Source organism: Saccostrea cucullata, unplaced genomic scaffold, assembly GCF_032062105.1.
Source record: "Saccostrea cucullata isolate Sc308-1 unplaced genomic scaffold, CSIRO_AGI_Scuc_v1 ctg18932, whole genome shotgun sequence".
NCBI lineage: Eukaryota > Metazoa > Mollusca > Bivalvia > Ostreida > Ostreidae > Saccostrea > Saccostrea cuccullata.
This window is the reverse complement of record NW_026924467.1, coordinates 1-10,107: the sequence shown is the minus strand read 5'-3', so window position 1 is coordinate 10,107 and position 10,107 is coordinate 1. Positions and strand designations below refer to the sequence as shown.

Below are 10,107 nucleotides of genomic sequence, written 5' to 3'. Positions count from 1 at the left end.
TGAAACAATTAACTTCCCTTGTGAAGAATACAGGACAAGGGAAAATCTTTAATAATATGATTCAAATAACAGAAAACTCAAAATGCAAAGTCGTGGAGAAAAATAAAACAAAATGTGGATTTCTTTTCCATAGTCATAGATGACATTAAATTCAGTCACCATAATTAAAACATCCAAAAGTGTCCATGATTTGCACAACTGACTAGATGCATACAAGATTGAAACAACTGGACATTGGCACAAAATTTCTTTATATTACATTAGAAGCAAATCAGGTAAAAAAAAATAGCTGTTGATAAAATCCGTTCATCCCTTTGACTGTTCCAGGTCCATGCAGAAATAAGGTAAAATGACATCACCAATGACATCATCAATGACTTCATCAAAGAGAGATTAGGAATCAATACTGGAATGACACACACACTTGTCTAACACTCGTTCATTATGACTGTTAATGTTCTTTGGTAAATGCACTAAAGACTTCATTAAGCTGCTGCGTCACTCGTATAAATGTTGTCCTACGACTGAGCTCCTTTAGTTTTCCGGCCCCCACGTAAGTACAAGTAGACCGTAGTCCTCCCAGAATGTCCTGTAGTGTGCCGTCTACATCACCTTTATATTCTATCTGTACCGTCTTACCCTCAGAGGCCCTGAATAGAAAACAAATCAGGTACATCATTGGTTTTTATAATAAGACTTCAAAAGACATCTTTTTTACATCTATAAAAACTTAGCTGTATGGCTGTGTGTCAAATGCACAAATTATTCATGTGCCCCAACCCCCTTTTCCTCACCAACGTTAAATATCAATATAAATCACAGGAAGTGTATAAGGTAATGTGCCTTTACAAGTACTGGAAATTGATGAATATTAAAGAATATTTCACCTGTACTCTGCCACACCTCCTGCATGTTTCTTCATGGCAGTAGCTGAACTCATCCCATAAAATAATTTGAATTTCTTGCCGTTTTCCTCAATCATTTCCCCTCCTGACTCTGTGTGACCAGCAAACATGCCTCCCAGCATCACAAAGTCAGCACCAGCACCAAAAGCTTTAGCTACATCACCGGGACAAGTACAGCCACCATCCTTCAAACAGTCAACAAAAAAATTACAAACAGCACATGATCAAAAGTGTACGTTTTCTCTTTAAGATTTTTCTTACAAACTGTACATTTCTGTTTAAAATTGTTACAATTTCCTTGGATAATAGGTGTATAATAAAACATTTACTGAAATTGAACCAAAAATCTTCCATTAATTATAGTTCAGAAAGTGTATGACCAAAGGTCTTCTTAAATTAAACATCTTTTTCCATATTTTTTGTGTTATTTATACATCTTATTTCAGAAAATACGTACAGAAATAATGTGGCCTCCCAGCCCGTGGGCGGCATCAGCACACTCAAGTACAGCACTCAGCTGGGGGTATCCTACTCCCGTCTTCTTACGCGTGGTACAGACACTGCCGGGACCGATCCCCACCTTAATGATGTCAGCACCAGACAATATCAGCTCCTCCACCATCTCACCTGTTACCACATTTCCAGCCTGTAAGAAAAGAAACTGCATCAGTGTGTCATAATTTTTATACATCTTGTTCCTGGTAATCTCTCACATAATATGTACAATAGTGAATATATCAAACAGGAAACTGTTGATGTATTGAAAGCAATTTACTGGTAAAGGAAAGTAACTCATTCAGCTAAACTGACATTTAACTAAACTGGTTTAAGAGTTAAAACTATAATGAACCTCACCATTATCGTATGTTTGGGGAATGTTTTTCTCACATCTCGCACAAATTGGACGAAATGTTCAGAATAGCCATTAGCGACGTCCACACAGATGTATTTGAGTTCTGGGATGGCCTGACTTATCGCGATCAGCTTCTTCAAGTCTCCCTCCCCCGTACCTGTGCTGGCGGCTACATTCTGTAAACAAACACAATAAACAACTGTTAAATAGTCATGGAAATTCTACTACACTATAGATTTCCTGAATATTAGAAATAGCTGTGAATTATTGATTGGTAATGGAGATACACGAACAATTCATAATTTTTTTTTTCTCTGTTACTGTAATAAAGAAATCAAAGACATAAACTGTGACTAAAAGTAAGAGCATTATAAGCAGTGTCCTTACAACTCACTCTTTAGCATATTGTCCCACAATATTCAAAGCTCGATTCTCCTTTAATATTCCTCAGTCTTCACGAAAACTCACTAGCCCGACGCCCGAGGCTAGTAAAAAATGGTCTGGGCTAGTAAAAATTGTTTCAGAAGTAGCCCGACTGGCTAGTGAAAAGTAAGCAGGTACTTTCCGAGTTTTTGCTTTTTAAATCTTAACCAATACATAAAATTAAAGCACTGTAGTCCTATAGATAGTTTTCGATAGGCCTGAATTTAGCGAAAGTTACCTCCCGTTGGCCGCCATATTGGAGGTCGACTAAGTGATTTTCCCTCTTTGTCTTACGAAGTTTAAGAAAATATAGCAGAAATATTTGGTGGAAAATCTTTATCAAATAATTTTTTATAAATAAAGGAGGCTTACAAAAATTTATATACTTCAGAAAAATAATGATTTCTAATTCAAAATAGCAAATACAAAAATTTTAAATTGGTTGAACAATGAAGGAATATGAGCATTTGGACCTCCAGTATGGCGGCCAACGGGAAGTAACTCTTGGTCAATCGAAAACTATCTATTCTTCAGAAAACTCCCTCATCTAATTCACATAGCACTATTTATAGTTAATTTTTCCATAAAAACGATCGTCTTTTTTCTCTAATCCGAATTTCCTCTGTTCAATCGTTTCTGGTAAATACATGCAGAAATCCCATTTAATTAATTCTGATTACTCATTTAATTGAAGAGTAAAGGATTACATGAGATAACTATGTTAACTGTTGTCCAAATTTATATTAACAATGTATCTGAAAATTTAATATGAAAAAAAAATCACTTCTTTGGAATGGAAGTCTAATGACCAGAACAGGGGCTAATGTACAATACATGTACATTATAAAAAGCCAAAAAAAATGTGTTTGTTCAAATTAATTTTAATCTTTATTAATGATAAATGATTTATTTATGATTCATATATGAGGAGAAAAAAACAAAATAATTAAGCAGATGAAACACAAAAGGAAAGGAATTCAGTATGAAATTTAAATGGAATAGAGTGATACAGCAGTAAATTCTGCAATTTCATTTCTTTTTTTTCCTTTCGTTGGCTATTAAAAATTTCTTTGGGCTAGTAATACTGTCAAATCCACTAGCCCTACTGGCTAGTATCTTAGAAAAGTTTTCGTGAAGACTGTTCCTATATTTATTATTTATCAAAGGAATGGGATATTTTGATAAAAAATGACTTCCTGTACCTCCATGATGCCCTTGTTTTCTGCAGCGAATTCCTTCCATGCTTCTACAGAATAATGCTTGTGTATACAAACAAAACACTTGCTCTGAAAAGAAAATCAACAACCATATGCAGTATTTCTTTAAAAATCTGGCTGACTATAAAATTTTTTATAGATCCAATGCATTATTATTAATTAAAATCTAGTATCCACTCTTTGGCTATAAAACCAACTTGATCAAAAAAGTAGTACAAACTTTGGCGAAGCTTTTGGCCATTTCAAACGTTCCCACTGTGTCCATATTGGCGGCCATGACAGGGATTCCATCGTAAGTCTGTCCTGAGTTTCTGAAGGTAAAGGATCTACACAGGTCCACCTACATATATATAATTATTACTGATTTAAGAAATGAATGTAATATTTTTTTCTTTGATCGATGTATCAAAGAAAAAATTTGGACGGAAAACTTCATCAATGCGCGTAGCGCATTGATGAAAAAGTTTTCCGTCCAAATTTTTTCTTTGATACATCGATCAAAGAAAAAAATATCACATTCATTTCTTATCATTTAATTATGATTTTAAATTAATAAAATGAAAGTTTCTTTCACTTTCTATTAAATTTAAGCATCCAAAACAGTGCGCACGAATACATCACCATAACGTTAACGTTGTTGAAAATTCAAAATGGCTCTAACCATGCTTACGAAAAAACGTTCTTAAATATTGTCGTGTGGTTACCAACATTCTCTGAAATAATTTACAGTTCTTTAACACAAAAATTTACCTGTTGTGTTATCCCTCTGGGTATATTTTTCCCGGTAAGTTATCTTAGTTCATAAATGTAAAGGGAAGCTACTCAAATATCCTAACAGTTCTAGGTCACAGATATTTTGGATTTCATTTGCGCATCTTTCCATCTGAATTTCAAACCGAATATATAAATAAGTATCACAGCCTGTCAATGGTGTAAAACCTGAAAGAGTCTGCTGCCGACTGTTCAAGATTAAAAGAATTCCGTCCTCATTCATGCAGTGTCGTTTTTCTCGATCATTCGTTTCCCACGATTTAAAAGATTTACGGTTTTCCCCGCTTTGGTAGCATAATAAAACATTTTTTCAGAGTACCAATATTTCATACCAGATATCTCAAAGTCAAACATTTAAGAAAAATATGCCGATTAAACGATTTCTTCCCTTCTTTCCCATATTAAACTGCATTGTCGTCATGCAGACGATTTGATTTGTTTAGCAAAGGGGGATAACTCAAAATGAAACGAAAGTAGAAAATAAGTCAGGAAGGTAACGGTCAGGTTCCGAAATTCAGAAAAATATTTATTAAAGCAAAAGTATTTTATTTTTCCTTCAAAAAGTAATCTGGAAGCGGGAATATACATGTAAAGACTGTCAAAGTAGATCCGGCTGCTTAGTGCAAGCGAACTCTAGATTTTATTGATGCAGTTATCAAAAGAATTTTTTATCCAATCAGAATCAAGTATATTATAGAAATTAAATGATTAATAAATCTAGTCAATAGTACCTATATATAATTATTCATGATTGAATTACAAATCTAGACATAAGTACCAATATATAAAATTATTTTATTATTGAATAACAAATCTAGACAATAGTACACAGTTTATCTGCGCAATTCTTCTTAAGCATTTTTTTTACTTCAAAAATCAATAAATAAAATGCAAAAGAGTCCTTTACTATTTCTTTTTAATTCTCATCTAGACACCTTGTTCCTCATTAAAACTATCCTATTTACCTCTATACATGTACATTTATTGTAAATTTATTCATAGAAGTTTCATCTCTTATTATGTCTTTAGGCTGAGAAGATATGCAATTGATGAGATAGTAAGCAGAAAATTTTGGTTTCTGCAGATCAGTTCAGGATCTTTATAAATGTATGCCACAACAGTAGATCCCATCTGAAAAATGACTTTCTGACACTTCAAATACCTTCTTCAGCAATTTTAGCGAAGCTGAAAATCAATACACAGTTTAGACAACTAACATGTGTTACTGCAGCAGAAAAATAATCATGCATGCAATTAAATTATTCACAAAATCGACCAACAAACCAATCTGGTGTATTAATGTTGCCTGATGAAAACAAGTGCAATATCCATATCTTACTGTAACTACTGGTAACTACTGATTTTTTATTGTGGGAAAGATCTATTTGGTTGGTCAAACAGTAAGACTAAATAAACCAAACATGTTTCCACTCGAATAAAAGTTCAGGGAAGGAATTTGCAAAAAAATTTTAAAAAATAAAAATTAACAAATCATGATGTTCATCCTCAGCCAGTATTTTTTGCAATGTTATTTTGAACCAATCTCATTAATATTTTATGCAATTCTCAATAATACTTAATGACACTTCTCCTAATTAATTAAAAGATGTTCATACCCTTCCTAATATCGTACATTACAATGTGTGCCTATACAGTTATACAGTACTGAAAAAAGTAAAATGCAAAGGTATAAACAAACGGGTCAAATGCTGTGCATCATTTTTTTTTTTCTTTTCATAGTTTTCAACCATTGAGCATTTCAAAAATGCTTATATTTTAAATTATTTTAAATATGTATGGACAAATCAAGATAAGAATATTCTGGTTCTAGGAGGCTGCAAACAAAAGTTCATGGACAGATGAAGGGATGATCACACATCACATCAGCCTCTTACCACAGCCCCTCCCGATCCAGCTGTTGTGGCATACATCACTAAACTCTGCTTGGGGTTCTACAGAGCATAGGCAAACCAATCAATTTACACAGGTCACAAGTCCAGTACAATCTCTTGATTTAGCTATACAGCTTTAAATAGCTATACAACTTTATTAAGCTATTTAGAATAGCTAATTTAACTATTTTACAACATTTTTTTCTTAAAGGTGTAATTTTCTCAGTATGTACAAAAAAGCGCACCTTGGTGCAGTGATGATATACAACCTTGAACTCTTCTTGAAATAAAGCATGTAAAAATCACTCATCAAATTACGTCTCCTTGAAAGACTTTGTACTTAAAGTTCTACAAGTTTTGCGGCTATATAAAGCAACTGTTACAGCTACTTCTGCAATGATATAATAAAGGAGACCAATTATGGTCAACAAGATGATTGGTAACAGTTCAGCACAATGAGAAGCAATCATACTTATTCATGCCTTAACGCACTCACTGCCACTCAGGGTAGTGGACAGTTACTTTAACAATAGAAATTCTCTTTTTGCTTAAAAGTATTCAAAAGCTGTAATGTTAAAACTATCTTTTATTTTGGTTGTTGTTTTGATAGCCCATAGTTAATACACAAAGAGTCAAATACGTGCGACTTTTTTGTTTATTTCTAGCAAAAGACATTTTTGTGAAAAACTGTATATAAATAGCTAAATAAATCTATTTTGAATAGCTTAATAAAACTATATAGCGATATTTAATAAAAGCTATATAGCTAAATCAAGAGATTGTACTGGACCTGTTAGATTTGATGACATTCAAACCTTTACTTTGTTTTAATCCACACTTACCAGGAAATATTGTGATTACTTTAATATCCCAACCCTATCAAAGTTATTTGTTGTTAGATTTACATCATTTTTGTGAAATTCAATTACAAAAATAAAAATGTAAGATGTTTTTAATGCATTTATTTTCTTATATTTTGGACTTCAGCAATCTACGTCCAACAGAAATGGCCACTTGTACATGTTTGGCTTAAGCCTGGGTCAAGGCAATACATAGTTAGATTCAAAAATTATCAAATAAATTGCAGACCTCTCTGATTTATCTGAGTAGAGCTCAGCATTGTGGTTTAATGTAAACCAGGTAAAGGGCAGGTTTAAAGGAAGGCTTATAAGTAATGGAGTATTATTTCAATGAAATCAACCAAATTTATGTAGTGGAAAGACTTATCAGGCAAGAAAGAATGGTAAGAGACAGGACAAACCCTTTTTTGAATTATTAGGAGGAAGAATTTATTGACAGATTTCGCTTAAGAAAGGAATGTGTAATTGAATTATTAAATGAAATTGGGGAACACCTGGAGCCAAAACAAAAGAAGGTTTCATCAATATCACCACTTGACCAACTACTAATAGCTTTACGGTTTTATGCAACTGGCTGTTTCCTCAGAGTTTCTGGAGATCTCTTTGGAGTTCATGAAAGTTCAGCTTCTCGAATTGTGAAGAGAGTTTCATCTGCATTGGCATCGCTTTACAAGAATTATGTAGTATTTCCTTCAGGAAATAAATTAACTGAAATCCAAAGAGGTTTTATGAACCATAGTGGTATTCCCGGAATTGTGGGTGCAATTGACTGTACCCATATCCCAATACAATCACCTGGAGGTGACATGGCAGAAATTTTTCGAAACAGGAAAGGATTTTTCTCCATCAATGTACAGGCCATTTGTGACAATGATCTTATGCTTACAAATGTGGTTGCAAGATGGCCGGGGAGTACTCATGACAGTCGGATTTTTGAGAACAGTAGTGTCTGCGCTAATTTTGAAAGAAGAAATATTCCTGGGATTTTGATTGGAGATAATGGATACGCTCTCAAACCTTACTTAATAACACCCCTTCTTACTTGTCGGACACCACAAGAGAGACGTTTTAATTTTGCTTTAAGTAACAGTAGAGTTAAGATTGAAAATGTGTTTGGCATTTGGAAAAGACGTTTTCCTTGCCTTCGAAATCATTTGAGGTTTAAGATTTCTACAACTTTGCACGTAATTATTGCTTGCGCAATTTTGTACAACATTGCCAAGAAAGCTGCCATACCGGTACCGGATGATGAGGATGAAGGAGACACAGCAGTTCCAGTTCCGGTGCCACCAAATGCTAACCAAGGGGGACAGGCTTTAAGAGCAGTTTTAATAAGGCATTTTTAGTAAAAAACAAACAAACAAGTAAGTTTAATTATAATAAATTTGATTTTTCAATTCTTAAATGTTTAATGTAGGTTATATATACTATTCACTGAGCATATGGTTGCCAGAAAGATCCACAGTTGTTGTTAGAATCTGTACTTCCATAAGTAGTGGTTGGAGCTACAGGCAACTTAGGTTCACTGGATTTTATTTCATTCTCTAGTTTCTGTTTCTTTAACTTTAGTATGTCCTCTTTCAACTGGAGGATTGCCATTTTTTTCTGATGTTCTATTTCTGCTAATTCCAGGAGTCTATTTTTGACTTGGTCTTGACGTCCGGGAGCAGCTTTTCGTTTAGAACCAGGAACTCTGGACGCTGGTTGTTGCGGTTTGACGGATTCTTGCGACATCGGCGCATCCTCTTGAACTGTGTTCGTTGTCAATATCTGTGAACAGTGAAACATTTATTGTAAATATTACGATTAAATAAAATATATCATTAATGTAATGTTTTTTTTGTTAGAACATGTATTGAAAAAATCCCAATTTTAATAGCTTAATATTTATGTAGATTTATTGAAAATGATGGGTGCGCCAAATCTTTTTCATGTTTTCGTAATTTGAAATCAATGGTGGGATCGCAGAATTATATATATATATAGGTTGAAAAATAAAAAATCTACAGCTCATACATATTACATGTATATGAAAAGATATTTCCATTAAAATTCTTTTAATCAAATAATGTTGACAAAATACTAGTATACCTCGTCATTATCATCTGAATCTTCATTGTCATTTTCTGGTTCATCTCCATGGAGACTTGCATCATCGTCATATGGGTTTTGCAAACTATTAATTTGCTGAGGAAGCATTTCGGATATGGTGCTGGAAATTTTATCTAAGCTCTTCCCAGATGGTCCTCCACCTGTTTTTTCTTGTCTCTCCTCTCCTTAGTTACGGCAGACTTCGTTCTGGCTTTTAGATTTTTCCATAATGATTTCAACTGTGTTATGGTTCTCTTGTTTACACCATGTCTAGAATTAAATTCTTTCTCAATATTTATCCATTCTGTGTTCTTCTTACTAACCATTCTGCCGTCATTCTGCTTATTTTCTATGATGTCCTTCCTAGCATGGATAAGCTCTAACAAAATTTCTTTTTCTAACTCAGAAAAATTTGCTGACTTCTGTCTTGTTGCCATTATTTTCAAGGAATGAGATAATCTTAAGCCGTATTCAGGTAAGAAAGAGTTGAGTCACAGGTTTGCAACCCAACTACTTCTCACCTGAGTACAGCTCAAGCCAGGTTTAAGGCAGGGTTATCTGATCCCTAGATCACCTATTAAATCAGGGTTACCTGAGCTAAAGTTATGATGGGCCATAAAAGCACTAGGCTAAGCCTAGATTATCTCAAGTACTACTACATTTATACATAATGACTAAGTATCTCACGGATTTAGACGCTTGATATTAAAAACAAGTCCCACGGGGAAGATAAGTACCACATGAGTCCTACATGAGTCCACGGCAAATGGGCATATCAATGTTCCTATGAAAACCTGCTATATTATGAAAGATAATGATATTATATTACCATCTAGCAAAAAAAAATCAAAAAAAAGAGAGAAAAAAATACTTTGATACGATAAATAGACGAATTTAAACGTTAACCACGCTCAAGAACGATAACTCCAACTAAATCGCTTGTTCTCGGCAAAGGTCTACAATTAATCGTCTATATAAACATGATAAAACATTTTAAAAAGATAGGGATTATGAAAAGAATAATATTAATAGTGTTATTTTAGTTCTTAAAGATAGAAAATTACAGTTCACTATAACTATGATATTAAATAGTAC

General features: G+C 33.6%; 1 protein-coding gene and 2 pseudogenes across 1 annotated transcript; 1 reads left to right on the top strand and 2 right to left on the bottom strand.

Moving 5' to 3' along the window:
* Window positions 1-6,531, bottom strand: LOC134266484 (GMP reductase 2-like). Its single transcript, XM_062748712.1, has 8 exons — window positions 6,445-6,531; window positions 6,065-6,121; window positions 3,619-3,738; window positions 3,384-3,467; window positions 1,761-1,934; window positions 1,363-1,551; window positions 888-1,090; window positions 1-650 (listed from the first exon to the last, which is right to left on the bottom strand). The coding sequence occupies exons 1-8, from the start codon at window positions 6,529-6,531 to the stop codon at window positions 452-454; spliced, it is 1,113 nt and encodes a 370-aa protein (XP_062604696.1). The 3' UTR covers window positions 1-451.
* Window positions 6,532-6,863: 332 nt separating this feature from the next.
* LOC134266487 (putative nuclease HARBI1) lies at window positions 6,864-8,267 on the top strand (annotated as a pseudogene).
* Window positions 8,268-8,352: 85 nt separating this feature from the next.
* Window positions 8,353-9,449, bottom strand: LOC134266486 (myb/SANT-like DNA-binding domain-containing protein 3; annotated as a pseudogene).
* Between the last annotated feature and the right edge of the window lie 658 nt (window positions 9,450-10,107).

What these genes read in the sequence shown, in the direction of transcription:
- LOC134266484 (XM_062748712.1), bottom strand. Translation starts at nt 6,531, where the DNA reads ATGATTGCTTCTCATTGTGCTGAACTGTTACCAATCATCTTGTTGACC. An exon ending in TGGCCAAAAGCTTCGCCAAA is followed by an intron (nt 3,468 to 3,618) that starts GTTTGTACTACT and finishes TTTTCTTTTCAG; the next exon opens with AGCAAGTGTTTTGTTTGTAT. An exon ending in AAAACAAGGGCATCATGGAG is followed by an intron (nt 1,935 to 3,383) that starts GTACAGGAAGTC and finishes GTTTGTTTACAG; the next exon opens with AATGTAGCCGCCAGCACAGG.